The 19,263-nt window shown below is 49.1% G+C and overlaps 2 protein-coding genes across 2 annotated transcripts; both read right to left on the minus strand.

Annotated features, from left to right (window-relative positions):
• Window positions 1–203: 203 nt before the first annotated feature.
• PtA15_9A249 (uncharacterized protein) lies at window positions 204–5,672 on the minus strand (the record flags this gene model as incomplete). The annotated part of the gene is made up of 8 exons (XM_053172438.1): window positions 204–653; window positions 2,614–2,929; window positions 3,007–3,907; window positions 4,001–4,661; window positions 4,734–4,945; window positions 5,062–5,211; window positions 5,317–5,424; window positions 5,588–5,672. The coding sequence occupies 8 exons, from the start codon at window positions 5,670–5,672 to the stop codon at window positions 204–206; spliced, it is 2,883 nt and encodes a 960-aa protein (XP_053023679.1).
• Window positions 5,673–9,585: 3,913 nt separating this feature from the next.
• Window positions 9,586–12,711, minus strand: PtA15_9A250 (uncharacterized protein; the record flags this gene model as incomplete). The annotated part of the gene is made up of 7 exons (XM_053172440.1): window positions 9,586–9,673; window positions 9,741–9,843; window positions 9,930–10,714; window positions 10,800–11,899; window positions 11,970–12,188; window positions 12,250–12,558; window positions 12,688–12,711. The coding sequence occupies 7 exons, from the start codon at window positions 12,709–12,711 to the stop codon at window positions 9,586–9,588; spliced, it is 2,628 nt and encodes an 875-aa protein (XP_053023680.1).
• Between the last annotated feature and the right edge of the window lie 6,552 nt (window positions 12,712–19,263).

The raw sequence follows: 19,263 nt of genomic DNA on the forward strand, positions 1-19,263 counted from the left end.
TAGAGCCAGGAGTCGAAGAGGGCCTTCAGGACGGCGGATCCGACGATGGCGCGGGTCTGTCTGAGGCCGAGGGGGAGCTTGAGGCGGGGGGGGATCGAGGTGCAATGTCTTCGTAGTAGAGTATTTCCTGCTTGAGCGCTTGAAACTCCTGCGGGGTTGGATAGTCGTCGGCGATCTCATGTCAGCGTCGGAAGGCGACTCTGTTAGACAGGCTCACGACAATTCGTCTTGGAGGGGGAGAGCAAGGGATGGGGTATGTGTATGCTGGATATGTTTGACGTTACGTTTGAAGAATCACTGATCGGCCCAGCCCGTTCGTTACCGTCCTCGTCGACGGACAGGTACTCGCGAATGACATGCTCAAGCTTCGGATCCGCCTGTTGCTCCCAATCTGAGGCAGGAGATTCGGAGAGACGATGGGAGACGGCGAGGAGGAAGGCGGCGGCAGCGATGAGCTTGGGTCTGGCAACGAGACACAAGGGGGACATCAAGGAGTCATTGACGAAACCCCAGGCGGCCTGAGTGATTGACTTGGCCTTTGCCCGATCGGCCATTTCGACTGCAAGCGAGGGTGTCGGTGTCCGGGCACGCGCATGGGACTCGTGAATGGATTTGGCACAGTGGATGAGGGAGACGTAGGGATGGGCGGTGACCTAGTCAAACCGGCGCCACGACGGGTGGGTTGGCGAGCCTATGGGCAGGTTGTATGTGGCTGGCCTTACCTAACAGTAGTTGGTGTCCGGTTGGGGCGCAGGGATGCAAGCCATGGTGGTTCAGGCGCAGGGCATGGCCAGTTTGACGGCGACAGGGGAGAGTTGACATAGTAGGGGGCAAGGGTTGATGGTTGGGGCATTGTGTCCGTTGGTGAGGCTGCGGTCGTCTCGGTGGGAACGGTGGTGGCGGGTAGTGTATGGTTGTGGCTGGAGGAGAGGTGGTTGTTGGGTGGTACCGCTGGGAGTATCACAGCAGATTGGATTGACTATAAAGTCGGGTCGGAATATTGAGAGTCGTCTCACCCCCGTCCGCTGTTGCATTTGCGCAGTTTGGCGGGGGATATTCGTGGGCCCCCCTTGTGCTTTAGGGCTGGGGGCCTCCCTCCCAACACTTTTTAACCCTGCTAGACAGGGATGGGTGTTGGTGCGTCAGCTTGCTGCGCTAGGTGGCTGGGTGCGGGTTTTTTTGCCACATGTTGTGCGTATTTTTTTTGTATTTGAGCAGCATGTGCCGCTTTCTCTTGTAATTAGTCTGTTTGTGGGTGTATGCGGTCTTTTGGCTCCCTGTTTTGTAAAAGGGAAAACCTTTGACCTTTTTTTTGTATTTTGGCAAATTGTAGGGGAAACCCTTGAATTTTTTTTCTACAAACCTGAGACTTTAATATACTTGGATGATATAAAAGGGTGTGGAGAAATTTCTTACAATACCGGGTCCATTCTTTGCTTTTCACCAACTGTAAACCCTCGGATGAAGCCGCCAGTCGGCAGGCCAGAACTAAAGCATTGTGAAAGATTTTCTGCCCAAATGCCGGGTTTCCTGTTGAGATGACAGTCGCTGGTAATGGAAACTATGTGGATTTTGATCACATATTTTTAGTCAATGTGTTTGACAGGAGATCTGATAAAAATTCATTTTGAACTCAAAACGAGCAAAAATAATTGAGCTGAACGGGCGGTGTTGATTACCTTTGATTGAAGTGTAGATGTGCAGAGGTAGAACGAAGTCTTTATGTTTGACAAGACTGGGCCCCGGTAGGGCGCCAGCTTTTCCACAAACTCAGTCAAAATCATGTTTGGTAGCGGAGTCGATCCGATTGCTATTCTAGCATCACGGTTGCGGTCTAGTACGGGCACATCCCAATTGCGGTCAATCAGGGGCTGCAAGTGAATACTTTCTCCTACACATTTCAGCTCACCTAAGATGAGTTGGTTGGCTCTAGGGTGTTAACCACCATCAGTTCTACTTTCTTCAAAGGCTGTGTTATGCGAAATTGCTGGCAGCTTACCGCGCAATTTTTACATATTCCACGGCGTTGAATGGCTTCCCAAGCGATGGCTCCACACGAGAAAAGCTACCCGGTAATTAATTTGTATTAGACACATCGCTGAATTGGTAGCAAAGACACCTTACTTCATCAACGGCATCAATGCGGTAATGTCATCCTGTATTTGAGCCTCTCACTTCTTCAGATCTTGTGCAACTCTCCGGATGGCTTTCGGTGATGGACGATGGCTGGGATCGGTTGGGATAGCTAGCAAGTTTGATGTAGGCAGGATGGAAATTTCTGTAAGCTTTAGGAAATTCACGGGCTCTGTGACAAAGTTACTTGACTCAACTTGATGATACATAAGCTTGTAAAATGACCTTGTAAGCTGTGTTGGCCTTCATCACCTTACACCAGGGAAAATGTGATGACAGCTGGTGGCAGGTGACATTGAGTAAAACATGTTCAGATACCTGAGCTACTGTGGCAAGACTCCACTATCAAAACAATGGCCCCTTTGTGGTCATTGGGGAGTCCCACTAAATGGGTTTTGGAGTATGATTGGAGACTGAACAAGAGTCTTCTTCACATCACCTGCCCTCAGGTGACCTCAATTTTTCCCTGGTGTTAGCCACTGCCTGTCTCAAGGTTCGCCGAGCTGGATTCCTGAGAGCGAACAGCTGTAAGAAGGTCACAATCCCTAGCGCTACCGCGAGCGATGTTAAGCTTTTGCCCATCCGGTGAGGGGGTGAATCAAATGTCTTTTTTTGGTTTAGATACATCGGATAGATCAATGTTCCTGCCGAATTCAATCCCAACGCTGAAAGCACAAGCAGCTTTGGCTTCGTGTATAAAAGATAATTCATCGGCACTGAAAATAAAGCCATGGCCGAAATTATGCCATACGGATTGTACTTATAACCGCCTGAGTTTCTAAAAACCTCCAAGACTCTGCATTCACGTCATGAAGTTCTCCGGCAGGCGTCAGTTCGAAACAGCAGGTCATCGAAAAAAGAAGCGCTACTTACACCATACTATACAGCAATCCTATTGCTGCGCCACTGATCTGCAGAATAAAACCTAACCAACTCTGACCCAGAGTAGGAGTGATAGCAACGACCAGTGGTAGGATGGCAGTATTAAGATTGTAAGTTTTTGCAAACTCCCGGGTTGAGTTGGACCAATACATTATCCCAAGGGTGGACACAGCACAGGCGACCTTAGCCGCGCAAATACTATCTGGGCTTCGGGCAAACTTTTCGATCCGAAGAGCTTGTTCCAATAGACATTTCTTGTAGGGCACTTGGCGCTCACCCTTGAGAGTTTCCAGCGCTTCTTGCATAGTCATTGTTTCGTCGGCACAATCATGACATGGAACTGAAGTTTCAATTTCGGGTTTAGGTTGTTTCCGAAACCAGATTCGAGCTTGGATATCTGTCAAGACATTGATGTGGAATTTCATTCGACGTGTATATCCATCACTCTGCAAACCTAGGACTAGCTCCCTTAGTTCAATGAGTTCTTCCAGGAACATGCCCATGATACACGAATGTGAGAATGTCCTAAGTAGAGAGCGATGTAGCTCGTCTTTGGTAAGTTCTTGCTGCTGACGATCTGGGGTGTTTTCTGATACCGCAGTTAATACCGAGAAGTTTGGAGATCCATCTGATGAAGTGTCACCGACTATAGGCAAAACGGGCTGAAGCGCAGATAAACGATGTCGTTCAGTTGAATTTGAGGCCGTAAGTGGCTCTCCCTGATTTCCGCATGGTAAACCGGATGGAAAATGCAGGTCGGTGGGACTGGCGACAGAATCTATGAGCAAAGGCTCCTGAGGATGATAGACCTTTCCGGATTTGAACAGCTGTCCGATGAGTCCGTTTTGTAAGGTTTGCAAGTCAGTCCAAAGTTGCCGAATCGAAGAATTCACTTCAGTAGATTGGGTCATGCGGGATGAACGAGGAGGCACTGCTAGGTCACTACCTGAAGGTGAACAAGTGCCTGGCAAACGAGATTCCGTACGTGTGGGAGATTCAATGACATCAACATTCGTATCTTGTACTCCTCGCGAAATTTCAAACGCTATGTTGCTTTGAATGTCCCTGAGTTGAGAAGCCGCTTGTTGATTATCCGCATTGCTCCCGGAGCCGTTGCGCTCGATGAAATTTGCAAGGCTTGGTCGTAGTAATGCTCTCGCCCGTTTGTTCGAGCGAATATCTGTGTCAATCTCCCGGAGCAGTTCCATCTCCTGGCGCATGAATGGTGCCGATTCTGACCCTAGGGCTAGCTCCCTCTGTATTTCCGTAAGACCCACATATATACACTTACGCAGCAATTCCGGATCCACGGATCCTGTTGCGATAACCTGATCAATAAAAGGCCTTGCTTCTGGTTGTTCCATAGTGCTTAAGTTTGAGTGTGTGGAAATTAGAGATTGCTGCATCGATTTTGTGAGCTGGACCATCTTCTTGTATTCGTCTCCTGACCATTTCGAGTAAGTAATTCCCAAGAAGGTTCGCTCGAGCTTGCCCTGTAGAAAATGGCAATCTGCTCGGATTGATTGGACCAAGTCATCTCGAACTTTGGATTCTTCGTCCGTAATTTCGCACCAATACGTCTTTTTTATCAGAAAAGCCAGAGTTCGGAGATGATCGATGCAATGGACTAGAGTGGTGCGAAGTTCCTGTCAAAAGGGTAGTTTGTAATAATCAATAACAATTTTAATGAGAGGTAATATAAAGGGAGAAAACTTTACTGCTTCACTCGAATGAGGGAGTATGACGACGTTGACAAAGACGACAATAGCAGCGCCCCATGCATAAGTCTGGAGAAAGCTTGCCAGTAATTCGGGAGAGTATTGTCGATTGGAGCTGGATGATGAGCTATATACGCCATTCCAGCTCATGGAAATACAGTATAAGGAGAAGACCAGATAACTAGGATTTCTCATTTTAATCAGAGCCGGGACTGGTAGCCCAAATTGAACAACGCCAAAATTTCGCAAGAGGGCGAATCATAAAATCAACTGAGGAATCTGAAAAGGGTCCGGAAGCTTCACTGAAAGGGGAAATTGACGAACTCACCATATACCATGAGAAAAAACACAGCCGCTTGAGCGACTGGATAGGGCGCCAGTTTGCCCAAGACAAGAAAGTTGAGGCCTCCGATTCCGGCTCCGAGCATGCCAAGGAGAAGCGAGTGCAAGCATGCGTCAACTGACCGTCCAGGAAAGCCTAGGTGCAGAAAGAAAAAAGTTGCGATTCGAATGAGGTTGACAACACTCGGTGATGGTATGTTTCTCAAGACGCGAGAGCCAAACCGGAAAAAATAACACTCACCAAGAATAGTAACCAACACGGCACTGCTCCCAGCTGAGGGAATTGACAAAATGTTCTGAAATGGTTTGAGAAAGAACAAAACAAAAAACAATACGTAGGCCAACGATCCTGCAATGTTAATGAAAACATCACGATTTTAATCAGATGTCAGCCGGGAAACATCATTTGAAGTTGGGGATTGAATTCAAAGCCGACTCGGCAGTGTTCAACTGGCACGAATCCAAGCAGACCGCTGGTGCTTCTCAAGGTTGATCAGTTCGGATGGACGAACCTTTGAAAACCGGGATGGTAGCTCTGGAATTTTTAATACGCCGGATGATGGAAGTGAGCCTTCTGATCACATTGAGCCCGCTCATCCTTGTAGCTTGAAGTCGGCGGCGCTCAGACACAATGTGTAAGCGATGCTACACAAATGGGGGGAGCGTGACCATGTTCTGCAATTTGCTCTTAACCGCTGTCGTTAAGAGTTTGGCAGCTAACCTGGAAGGCTGGACCCCTCCCCTGCTGGGCCATAATTTGAATCTTCCTCGGTCGGAATGCATTGATGGCTTTGGTGACAGCTTTTGACGCCAGCTTCGGCCGTTGTTCCTGCTGACAACTGACGGAGCTTGTCGGTAAAATCGATCGCTGGCAGTGGCTTCCAATTCGATGACCCACGGGCCACGGGCCTGAGCCCCTGGGATCGGTCGGACCTGTGGCCCGTAGCAAGGTCCTCCGCCGCTTCATGCTTGTTCCACACCTCAAATTCAACATACAGTGGGTAGACAATTGTATCCGCAATAGGCTTCCAAAGATGAATATGAAAAAACAAAGTTGTGATTTTTCAATTTTTTTTGGAAAAAAGCAAGGCACCATTTGGAGCCAATATAAATATAGGTGATATAATCATTTGTAAATTCAATAAAAAATACAAAACTCAACATCAAGAATCCATTTTTTTTTCTAGGCAACCTACAATACTGGTCTCTTCAATTATGAAGTCAGATTCAACTGATTCAGCCATATTCAGTACTGTAGTACCATTATATTGCTTTTGATTATTTGGTGGTACCAATATCAGTGTGAGACATGAACAATAAAACCATGTCTTGCTGTGAGATGTGAGACCCCCAGCCAGGCGTGCTCTGATGAACACTCACGCTGCTTGGCTAGACTGTAGACATGCTGGGTGGAAAACCTGGGCCCACATGTAAGACATAGCTTGTGCTCTGTGAGTGAAGTGTGAGTACTTATGTGGTATGGCAAAGTTTGGGGCCATGGAGGCGCAGAAGCTAGGAAATGCAATGTCCACCGTGATGTTCAGCCAAAAATCACAGTGGACATTTATCAGGGCCTATCACATACAACTGCAGGCAGGCCTTGCTGAGTCTCCTGCCTCAAGGCCCAGTCCCTGACTCCCTAATGTGGCACTGCGGCACACTCCTTGCATCTAGGATAGATACCCATCATCCCTCAAGAACACAAAAAAAGAACAAAATAGCCAGCAGGCCTCTTGAGTATGGTGAGGAGACCTTTTTCTTTGCGTTGTTCACCTTTATTCTCATTCTTTTTTTCATCTCTTGACCTTTTGTTTTCTTGGGTCTGGCTTTATGCACTCCAAAAAATTACTACATGCACCCCAAAAAAGGAGTGGGGAGAAAGGCGGCTTGCAAGGATGAAGGAGAAGTGTGGCCAACATGTGGATGTCAATGCAAGGTGTACTGCTGAAGCTTGAAGTTATGTTCACTCCAAAAAGTGATGAAAATTGGAGTTTCAAGAGGTTCACTCCAATATTTATTGGAGTGAAAATTGATGCACTCCAGATTAATCAGCACCCCAAAAATATTGGAGTAAAAAACTGTGCACTCCAATTTTTCTTTTTTTGAACAAACCAAAGTGTGGAGCTGTGGTGTGAAGTGCCACTCAATCCATTTTTTCGGAGTGTGGGCCACTGCAAACTCTAAAAAAGTCTGATAAGCTGTCACTAGGCACTTTGGAATGAAACATGTAAATTAATGTTCAAATGAAACATATAAAATGTTTTCATTCTGTTTTTGGTCATGAAGGAGAAAAATTTGGTTGAAAAGTGGAGTGTGGAGTAGAAAAAATTGGCGACAAATTGGAGTGTGGAGGAGAACAACATGGTTGGAAGGTTGTTGCAAGGGGGGAGGGAGGTTCCCAAGGGTGATGCACAATTTCATTGGTCTGGTGCATGTATTCAAGACAGGTGTGCACTCCAGCATGTATTGGAGGGCACAGTAGTCCACTCCCCTTTTATAACAGATCAATTTTCATGATTTTTCACTCCAATAATTAATATTGGATTGAACCTCTTGACACTCTAATCTTGATCACTTTTTGGAGTGCATGTAGAAATTCTTTGGAGTGCATAAAGCCAGACACCTTTCTCTTTCTTTTTTGTTGTTGAACCAAAGTCAATCAACAATTGGGCCATGTTGCCAGGTCTCTGAAGATCCAGGCAGACAGGGTGAAGACTGTGCAGCTATGCAGATTGATGCACCCCTGAGCTGCTGAATTATCACAAGTCCCTTGCTTTGGAGGGCCCTGGTAGCCTGGCTGGCGCCCAGCGCCCTTGCGCAAAGCGCAACCCCCAAAGGAGGGACTTGCAGGTAATCACAAAATTTTGGCGTGAGGGCTTTTGCCCTTTTGGTGGGAGTTTTTTCCTGCCCCCCTTTCTCTTTGCCAGACAAATACTTCACGCCTGTGGTACCAGATTAAAGACATAAAATTTCTCTTCATTTTGGTGCCAATCAGAACATTATACCTCCTCACACTTCCCTCCCTTTTCCCTTTCAAAGGTTCTCATTTTTGGGTGTTTGGCCAGAACTGAGTATGTAAATTCCACAAAGTTCCATGTGGATTCAATTGAGATACAGGATTCTATCCTCTACCCACCTCAACTGCTGGACAAGGGCAAGACTCCCCCTCTGTGGTACCTTCTATCATTTCTGGAGTACATTGAAGCTGAGATGCTCAGCTATCCTTTGCACTTCAGCTCGCTGACTCACAATGAGTGTGCGCTGTGTAATTTCACTTTGATTCAAAAAGTTGGCCAAAAGCCACAAATTTGCTGAAGCTCTCACATGGAAAAATACTGATAACTCATAAGCCTCCCATTGGGAATGGGAGATGCTTCGCAACCCAGTCCTGGGAGACTTAGTTAAGTCAGTGCTTAGCGGCTTTACACTCAGAACTTGGGCAAGTGCCCAGACGGGCTTGATCCACCATATGCAAAAAGCAATACCATTGGATTTCTGAATAATCTTGCTAATGCTTGCCCCCCAGACTGCTTGATTGAAATCAGAAGTAGAAAGTACTACATTGTAGACATATGTCAAAGAAGAAGATCACTGGGTCAGCATGGCTCTTGACCTGGCAACACTGCCACAATATAAAGCCAATGTCATAGAAAATCTGGCTCAACGTTTGCTAAGTTGTACATTAGGGGTGTTCAAAGTTGACTGCATAAAATTATAACACCATAAATTCATAAAATTTTAATCTGAAAAAAATGTGTAACACCCAATCACTCAAAAAAGAGCAACAATTCTGAAATGGTACATAAAAAATGATCACTCAAAAGTGTTATGATTTTATGATTTTATGATTTGAAAAAAATATGATTTCAACTTTGAACACCCTTATTCAATGCAACAGCCTGATACTAAAACAGAGTCTGAAAATGTACACAAAAGAGCTGCACAAACTTTGTCCACTATTTGGGTTCTGTTGCCCGCATCTATCTACCTCCTACTGACTATGTATGCAATGACTGCTACTACACGTACTCTAACAATACAAATGATCACAGCACCCAGAAAACCAGTAAAAAAGAGAAGGCCAATCTTCTGCACCCCAAAACAGGAAAATATGCAATGATGATTAGGGATCAGTTATAAGTAAAGATGATACAAATATGGAGAGATCAATAGTAATGGTAGTGATAGTTTTACAAGACATGCGGAAAAGCAGGGGATGGGCCAGTGGGCTGGCAATCGACGGCAAACTGGGCACAGAAAGAAAGACATCGAACGTGATTGAGGAGACAGAGACAGAGAGAGAGAGGAGAGGATGAGCGGAGTATATGAAGCATACGCTGGTGTCCATTGACACGCCAGAAAAGGACGACGATAGCACAGACGAAGAGGGCAGACAGTCGAAACAGAGAGGAGAAGAGAAACGGGAGATTATATAGAGCATATGATAAGCTAATACGGAGTATACAGAAAAACTTTCGGTGGGAAACAGCGTGTGATGGATGGTTCCAGATCAAGGTGTCTGATGATCCACATCCTCACCGTCGACGACCACGAACCGTTTGCGAATGTACTTATCGTGCACGAACTCCTTGATGTTCCTAAACCCGACAAAAAAAAAGTCAGGTTTTTGGGTGTTGAAGGAGAGGGAAAGGAGAGGAGACGGACTGAGACGTGCGGACGAAGTCGGCTGGCAACGCGGCTTCCCAGTACTTCCTGGAGTTCTCGTTCCCGACGGCGCGGATCAAGCGCATCTGCTCGTCGCTCCAGTCTGGCGACCCCCGAAACCGGCGCATCGAGCAACGATCAGCCTCCGGATGATCGAGAGGGAGAGATGAAGGGAAGGGGGACACGCACCGTCTAGGTCGAGGCTTCGGACCTTGCTGACATGTGTGCCCATCCCGCGATGGACGCCGCAGCAATGGATGCAGATAAGGATACCAAGCGAGTAGGATGCCCAGCGCGGATTGGGCGCGCCGCATTCGGCACACGTCGCGAGCTTCGAGCGCTGGTCTAGGTCGTGCCAGTTACGTTCGTGCATCGCGCCCTCCTCCTCTTCTTCCTCCATCTCCTCTTCCTCCTCCATCTCTCCTTCTTCTTGTTCCTCTTCTTCTTCTTCGAAATCTTCCTCCTCTTCTTCTTCCTCATCATCGTCAAGACCCGCGGCGTCGACGGAGTGCATGTCTATCGATGTAGGGCCCGTCCCGGGCTCGAGGTCTTCTTCGCACGTGGACGCTCCGGAGGGGAGGGGCTCGTCTGCGGCCTTCGCGGGGCTCCAGAGCCTAGCCGGAGGAGGGGCGGCTGGGTGTAGGTCACGAACATGGTTATCGATAGGTTTCCACTCGACCTGGAGGCTTCCCTCCTGATGAGCAAGCGTATGGGCGCGCTTCTTCCTAGCGGCGGCGGCGGAAGCTTGATTCGGAGGATGGCTTCCTCCACCACCCGTCTTCGTCCGGCTCCCCGCCACGCCAGCCTCCACCGCCGGAGAGTCGCCGTGCCCGACCGACTGACCCTTGGCCCGTCCTCCACCGAGTGACGAGCTCATGGACTTCGGAGGGGGCTGTGGGATCGTCAGGGTCGCGATCCGCGCTTGCTCGTCGTCCCCCGCCTTCTGCTGCCGCGTCGTCTTCGCTGAGCTCGAGCTGGAGATCGCGTTCCACCATGTGCGAAAACGCAAGTAAGCATATATTCGCTCCCTGACTCTGTTTAAGTTGAAGAAAAACAGACCTGTTCAGGATGCTCTCGATTGAGGCTTCGATAGCCGCGACCCATTCATTCATTTCAAACAGACTGAAAGCCTGGTAGACTCTAACAAACTTGGTAGTGACGACCTCGAAGCTGAATTTGCGTTCGAGTCTACCTTTACGAGGGCGGACCATAGCGTAGCGGAGATCGATACCGGGACGATGGGACTCGACGAGCTGGTCGCCTTTGTATTCGCGGAGCTCGCCGCCGGCCAACACGCACCAGAGCTTCTTCCAGCTCCGGACCCCGTCGCCGTTCGGGATCCCCCCCGTGCCCTGCTGCGCTTGTTCGGTGACGTTCCGTTGGGGAGCACCTGCCGCAAGCGATTTAGTGCACGAGAGCAGGAAGCCTTCTTTCTTCCTTTGGATATTCGCCGACCATGAGCGGGTCCTTCTTATCGCCGAATGCTCGCCCTCTTCGATCTCATCGCTTGCCACCGAGCTGTTCATGGCCATCGGCAGTGATGATTCGGCTGGGATCTCCAGGTTCTTCGTCCGTCCTCGAGGAGAGCTTGGGAGCGTGCCCTGGTCGTCGGCTTTCCCGGCCAGGGTAAGTGCGAATCCGCGTAGTTTTTCTCCGAATTCGTAGGTCCGCATGAGGGCTGGGTTGGTGTGGTCAAATGCAGAGGTGGTGCGGATGATGAGTTTAGCCTTGGGTGGGCTGGTGCCTGGTTGTGGTTGAAGATGGGCTGGGTAAGGCTTAGTGGTGGTGGTGGTGGTGGTGGGGGTGGTGGCGGTGGTGGAGGCATGGAGGAAGCTGTCGAGCTTGTTCCTCCAGAGTTCTCGATGGTTTTCCATGGCTCTCCGCTGGGTCTCTCGTTCGATGTGTCGGGTGGCTAGTTCCTGTCTGAGGTTGATCAGCTCGCTTGCGACCGAGTCTGTTTCGGGCGAGTTGCTTGGTGATCTTCGGCAGGCGTGTTCTGCGACCATGTATGCTGTGAGCAGTTCGAGTACTTCGACCTCCTGGAAGACGGCCTGCTCGTAGATCCAGTGGTGGTACTCTATTCGGGCAAACTCGACCTTGGCTCGCATCTGTTCCATCTTCTTGATCTCTACTTGGCCCTCGGATTTGATCGATAGATACTGTGGAGCAGGCAGTGACCGATGATGATCAGTACATAGATAATAAGAGACTGGTGGATGATCAACACACTTTTTGGAGTGCTTCGTCATAGAGCTTGGCATGTTGCAGGAAGTGTTTTTTCTTGTGGCTGATCTCCTTGAGGTTGCTGGACATGCGCCGGAGTGGCTCTAGGACGTGGATCTCGAGCCTTTCTCTGCGTTCGTGGTCGATAGCCCTGTTGTGTAGTTTGGCAGATTTGTAGTAGATCTCTTTGAGTGGTCTGAAGCATGCCGGTGTTGTTTCGTCGAGCTGAATAGAGAGGGGATGAGCAGATGTGGCTCAGAGAGAGAGAGAGAGAGGTTAAACTGACGATCTCGAGTGCGCTGTCTAGACGGTCGTCTGTGTCGATGGTGGCCGTGAGGTTGCTGTGGATGGTTTCGAAGACCTTGATGAGTGGTTTGATTGATTTCTTGAGTTGGCCTGCGCGGTGTTCGAGTCCTGAGAGCTGAGCCCGGAGCAGTGGGCCGTCCTCTAGCTGTGCGTCTGGGATGATGGGTTCGGTTGCTGATGAGCTTGGGAAGATGGATGAGGAGAGTGCGGGCAGGATGGAGGAGGTGAAGTGCTTGTTGATGATCGAGACGGAGTCGAATGGTTCTGGGGATGCCAGCCGTTGTTCTTCCTGGACGATCGCGGGTGGCTGCTGCGGTCTGTTCTGGTTCTGATTCTGGTTTTTGCTGTTGATGTTGTTGTTGTTGTTGTTGGGCAGGAGTGAGTGTAGTCTGTGTTTGAGCTGGAGGCGTTTGCTTGCAGTCGCCGGGGGTGGTGGTTCCATGCTGGCTTGCCCCCGCCGACCACTCTCCGCCGGCCAGCGAGGTGACATCACTCCACCTGTCACGGCACATGTCACTGCTACTGCAGCACCCCCACCCCTGTCACAGCACCTGTCACAGCTCATCCACCCGCACCCCACCAACACCACCACCACCACCACCCACACTAGCCACCCACCATGGCCAACTCGGCCAGACGATGGGCATCCTCAATCACCCTCACCCCAAGCTCACACTCATCCATCTCACTCCTCCCGCCACTCGTGCTCTACCGCAGACTACTCCGCATACACAGGAGCCTGCCCATCGAAATGCGCTCCCTGGGCGACGTCTATGTCAAAGTAAGCCATCTCACAACAGCAACACTCCAAGCGAAACCATCCACTCAATCAGCACACACACACACACACACAGGACGAATTCAGGAGATGTAGGGCCATCGAGAATCCAATACAGATCATCGGATTCCTCAGCCAGTGGAAGGCATACCTCGACAACCTGCAAAACCAGAACGGAGAAATGGGGAAGAAACTACCAGAAGACCTGCTAGAAAAAGTCAGGCTTCCCAGCTTATCATCCCGCATTCCATCAGACCTGACCATATTCCATATGCTTGTAACAAACAGCTCTCGCCCGAACAAGTTGGCCAACTATTCGAACTACTCAAAGCCACAAAGGAGATCTGGGTCGATGTCGATCAACCCGAACCCGACCATCACACTTCAAACATTGTTGGATTTCCCGCGCGGAATATCCGGTAGCGGTCGCGTGATATCCGGTAAATACCCGGAATATCTGGTCGGATTCTCGGATTGGGCTCCCCACTCTCACGCCCATCGGGCCCTGTCTCGCACACATCTCAGATCATGGATGCAAAGCTGCCAACTCTATTGCATCCATCGGGCCCTGTCTCGCCCGCATCTCAGATTGTGAAACTACCATAAAACCCCTAGCTTAACTAAGCCTCTCAAACAGAGGGTCCGGGGGACCCCGCCCAGAGGGCTCTCCGTAGGAGAGGCTTATGCATAATGTCTGAAAGCTGGCAGACAAGGGAAGGATTTTCAACCCTAAAAACACAAAAACAGAATTTAAAAATCAACAACACATGCACAGAGAAATCTGAGTAGACAGTTCTCTCAGCAGTACTGACGCCCACCCTTGCCCAAGTTTTTGAGGCATAAACTCCAAAACTGATTGAAGGAACCTGTTTTGAAGGTCAAAGGAATCCTGAAGGATATTCCATTGCTCTGAAGACCCAATTTTGGATATTCTGATAATATGCACAATTGAATATCCTATCTGCAACAATTGAGTGGCTACAGGTGTAGGATCTGCACATATCTGCAGGCTTGTGAATCCAATATCCACAAGGCATGATGGTTGTAATTCCTTGGTTTACATTTCTTTGTGTTTTTGTATTTTTAAAAGATTAGTACAAGGAAAACGGTTGGGATTGAGGAGATGAGACCAGCCCCATTTGAAAGCTGAGATTCTGAAGTATACTTTGGCTCTGGGACAGGTCCGCAGGAGCTGAGGGGGAGGCTGGGTGATGCTAAGCATTTTTCCTCCAGCCATTCATGATTTCTTTCTCAGCCAAATTTTTGACTTTGTGCACAAGTCCCTCCCTGCAGGAGGGGCCGCTTTGCCAGGGGGGACTTGTGTCAAGTTAGATAAAACCCCCAGTTGTACGTGTGACTTGCACCCAGACAACATGAAAATAAATGAAATAACAACAGGCCATGAACGGGTTAAGGGGCTTCTTTTTTTTTTTTTTAAGTGCAGATTTGATTTAACATTGCGCACTATGCATATTCAACTAGCTTACAAATTTAACTACGTAGCAGAACCACACAGCCTTACAATTGAAAATAGAGGGGAGAACTTTAACGGGCTTTCTGGGAGTTTGCTTTTGAGAGTTTTTTTTTTGCTATTTATTTATTTAGAAGAGAAGAAAGAAAAAGGAGGAAAAAGATGGTTGAAAAAGGGAAGAACCCGTGGGGAGAAGTTGGGTCCAAAGAGCTGGAAGGGGGATCTCAAAGGGTATCCCCGAATTTGCTTTCCCGTTGGAATTGAGGGAGTCTGGCCAAGAGTTCAATGAAGGATTTTGTGGCCAGGAAGGCCAAGGGGTTGTGGAGGAGAGTTCTGGACGTGACTGTGGTGATCCTCTTGTTGCGGAGGATCGTCCTGGCTACTGCCCTAGCCCCGGTGTACCTGGAACAAGAGACAAGGTAGTGATCCACTGTTTTGGGGACCCCACACTCCAAGCAAATCAGGTATGGAGCTTGACTGCACTTGAATTGGAAAGCATTCAAATGGACGTGCCCTGAGCGAAGTTGATGGAATGCCGCCTGGACAAGAAAGGTCATTTGCGGGGACCCTTTCCATAGTTTCTCCTTCCGGAGCAAATTGGTCTTCTCGGCTGACACGCTGCCCCTGATTGACCCGTCAAGGAGGGAAGCTCCTCTGGCCTCCGCCGCTTTTCTGTTGGCCAGCTCTTTGCCCTTGATCCCAATGTGGCCCGGGCACCATTGGACCATAATCTGTGTTGAGATCGGGATAGAGTCAGCTGTATCTTGGATTTGAGAAAGAATGTATTGGCCTGATTTTGGAGCCCTTGGGTTCCTCAACCTGTCAATGGCCGCTTGGCTGTCCGTCAAGATGATTATTCGGGCCCCGGTTACCGGGAGCTTTGCCGTGCTGCCTATCTCCAGTTCAAGCCGGATGCCTACCAATTTCCACTTGAAGTTGGAGGCCGTGCCCGGCGGACCTAAGAATGCAAGTTCAGACAGACTTCCATCTATGGAGACCACCACTGCTCCTAGCCCTTCCTCTGGGTGAGCAGAGCCGTCAGTGAAGATAACCAGGTCAGAAGCGGGGTTTATTGTTTCAAGGAACGATACCACTGATTGTTTTGCCTCCTGCTTTCTGGCCCTGTCAACAACGAGCTCCATATGTCTTTTGGGTCGCCATGGGGGCCTGCTAACGTTGACAAAATTCACCACCTTGAGCCATTTGACGTTCCGCTGCGGGGCCAATTCCTGGTTATTAAAGAGGAAAGGGGACTAGCCGCTTTTGAATGTGTGAAGATCATGAATTGTGCCTTCCGGATATTGAAGATAGCCCCATGGCTCCTGCCCCACGAGAGTAACTCCTCCCCTATCTGATTCAATTGCGCCCTGGCCTCTTCTACGGTCCTTCCCGCCGAGAGGTGAACAACATCATTGATGAAGCCTAAAGACACCTCATCCCTATCAAAGTCAAATTGCCTCAGCAACAGATCGGAGTTGTAGATGATGTACAGGATGACTGATAAGGGTGAGCCCTGCGGGAGCCCCTTATCAACTTCAAACTCAGCTGATTCGTAATCCGCGAGGGGAAGTCTTGTGTGTCAACCTTCCATGAAACGGCCTATGATCTTCCACAAATAGGTGGGGCATCCCTTCCGACGGAGGGAATGAACCAGGCGGTAGGGGTTGACCAACAGGTAGGCCGACTTCACATCTAAGAACAGAGCCGTGAATGTCTTGCCCTCCCTCCATTTCCGCTTTACCCACATAGTTAGTGCCAGCAGAGCGTCTTTGCACCCTTTACCTTGGCGTCCTCCTGAGTGTCTGTCAGGGATGATTTTCTGCGATTCTGCCCAGAAAGTAAGTTGGTCAGCAATGGTTGACTCAAAGACTTTGCTGATTGTGTTGAGCAGGGCTATTGGCCGGTACGTCCCTGGGTTGGTGTAATCCAGTTTTGCAAACTTCCTGATAATGACTGTGGTGGCGATGCGCTAGGCAGCAAGAAACCAGTCCTCGCATATGCATCTGTTGAAAAGGGTAGCAAGAGTGTCAGCCAGCTCTGCCGCACATATGGAGAGGATTTCATTGGGAATGTGATGATCACTCAGGCACTGATGCCTTCTTCTTTGTCAGTATACTTAGCACTTTATTTACCTCCTCGCAGGTGACAAAGGGGTATACCACAAAAGAAGAGGCATCCACCGGGGGAACATCTGACAATTTGCAGCCACTCGATACCACTGATGTGCCTGCAAAAAGGAGCTCAGCCTGCTCCTTCTTGCTCAAGGTGAAGGTGCTATCCCGCCGTCTCAGCGGAAGGATGTCCCCGCTGCTTCTGGGTTTGGTGAACTGGAGGGCCTGAAAGACTGTCGTTGTGTTGGTTGAAGCCAGGAAATCCTGCCAGTGTTGCTGCTTGAGTCGGTGAACTTCCTCCCAAAACCTGCCATTCCAGTAGCTATATTGGTCAGCGGTAGTTGGCGAGGGGGACATCACTAGGAGACGTTGACACTTGTTCCTTGCTTTCACAAGGGGACCCAAGATATCCTTGTCCCACCAATTCTTGACTTTTCCTGGATTAACGTGGATCTTCTTTCCCTGGCCCTGCCAAGCACCAAGAATGCATGAAGTGAGTCGTTCTTCCACTGAGTCCACAGCCAGCCGTGATGATTCAAGACTTAGCTGGTTGAGCTTGCATTCCAGCACCCTCCTCAGTTTGTCTTGGTCCAACTCCGCCGGCCGAGGGGCCACCATGTGGTATACCGGCTTCGGGGGGGAAAGCCTGAGAGTCGTAACAAGTTTCTGATGGTCAGAGCCGTGGTTATCCAAACAAGTATTTGTCCTGTGGATCAGCTGGGAAGCGAGGATGTTGAATTTCAGTCTTGTTCCTCCTCATCCCCAAAATCCCTACACTATTTCCTCACACCATTCCATCCTTTTTTATCCTCCTCTATGGGCTTGTTTTCAGATCAAAGTTATCCAACACTTATGTTGCCCCCTTTCTATGTGGTCTGTCTTTTATTCATGGTCATGCTTCTTTCTTACTGATCTTGTAGACTTTGATCCCTGCTCAGATTAGACTGTCAGCTTTCCTTGTTTACTGCTTATCCTCTAGATTGCGCGCATCTCTGATGGGGATATCAATGTACCTTTTGACATGTTACACTGAGTTGAGAAGTTTCAAATTCATTATTATTCTCAAACCACAAGTTGATGCCATGTACATAGTCTATTTAACCATAGCCTAGTCCGAAGCAATCAACCCATCGGTTCTCTCCCTCTTTTTCCGCCCTTGAGCCGATCCAGTGAGAAAACCCTCCTCTCACTGTCCAGCATATTCTTGCCGCATCTCCGCCCCCTTTTTGGGCTCTCCGGTCGAAAACTTAACAGAAGAGGTTCGCCCAAGTCAGGTCAATTGTTGTCCTGGCGCCCCGGTTGGAAACAAAAGTGGGAGAATCCCTTTGAGAGACCAATCTGAACCCGCACCTTCCACACAACAAGACAAAGGACTTGGCGTCCTTGTGGACATGGAAGTAGCCCGGCGGGTTCCAGGAACGGTGATGCAGATTTGAGTCCATCCCAATGAGTGTTGCCATCTTGCTATTGTTGACTGTATCTAGCCACCCTTGTACCTGATCCAGACCTGTTGTGGTACCTGGTGGGTTGTAAACATTTAGGGCCCGTAGATGGGTCCCGGTCAGTAGTGTCAAATCCAAACCAATAAAAAACTTACCGCTGCCTCCCAGAACTTTAATATTCTGGGATGCGAGTGATTTGCAGACGTAGGAGACCACCCGGTGCTTGTCCTTGAGGTCCTTTGGCTGGCGCTCGGGGCTGTAGAAATTCCACCGTGCCTCACGGTCAGGGGGAAGACATGTCAGCGGCTTTATCCAAGGCTCCTGAATGAGAAGGGAAATTACTGAGTCCGGCTCAGTGTTAAGGATACTATACGTGGTTGCTCGGCTGTTGTGAGAGTTCAACTGCACAATAAAGGAGGGCACAAAGCCTTCATTGCTACAAAGGGAAGAATGGTTATCTACAACAGAATTACTAGGAACATTAGGGGTTAGTATAGGGCCTAAATTATTCATGATGTAAGTTATTTTTAGAGACAAGCCATGCCCGTTTCACCTCACACACCTTGTCAAAAGGCGTGTGGGTTTCCCAAATTTCCTTGCCCTTTCCCGTGTCCCTACAAATGACACATTGCTTCCCCGTTTGGTAAGCCATGTCCGGACAATCCCTTGTCTTGTGCTTCCCGCCGCATTTGCCGCACTTGGGATCCACTCGGCACCATTTTACAAAATGGCCCATCTGCAGGCACTTGAAGCACTGCGGCGGGAGCTTCTTGAAGCGTTCAAACCGGTGGAAACAACCATTCAAAAACATGCCCTGCTGCTTGACCAAGAGATCAGCTATTGCGGGTTCCGTAAGAGCTATGACAACCGTACCAGCCTGACAGGGGTCCATGGGATCCCTGAATCCTCCCAACCAGCACATCTTGAAAATTTTGTTTGAGAGGAAGTTGTTTTCCGACACAATGACAATCTTGCTGGCAGCCACATCAACATTGAATGCCCGGGGGATTCCATGAGCTAGGACGGAGTAGGTGCTTGGTGATGCCTCCAAGTCGTGCTTTGGCACACTCCTATTACGGAGTGTGCTTTGGCACACTCCTATTACGGAGTGTGCTTTGGCACACTCCTATTACGGAGTGTGCTTTGGCACACTCCTATTACGGAGTGTGCTTTGGCACACTCCTATTACGGA

Source organism: Puccinia triticina, chromosome 9A (assembly GCF_026914185.1).
Source record: "Puccinia triticina chromosome 9A, complete sequence".
NCBI lineage: Eukaryota > Fungi > Basidiomycota > Pucciniomycetes > Pucciniales > Pucciniaceae > Puccinia > Puccinia triticina.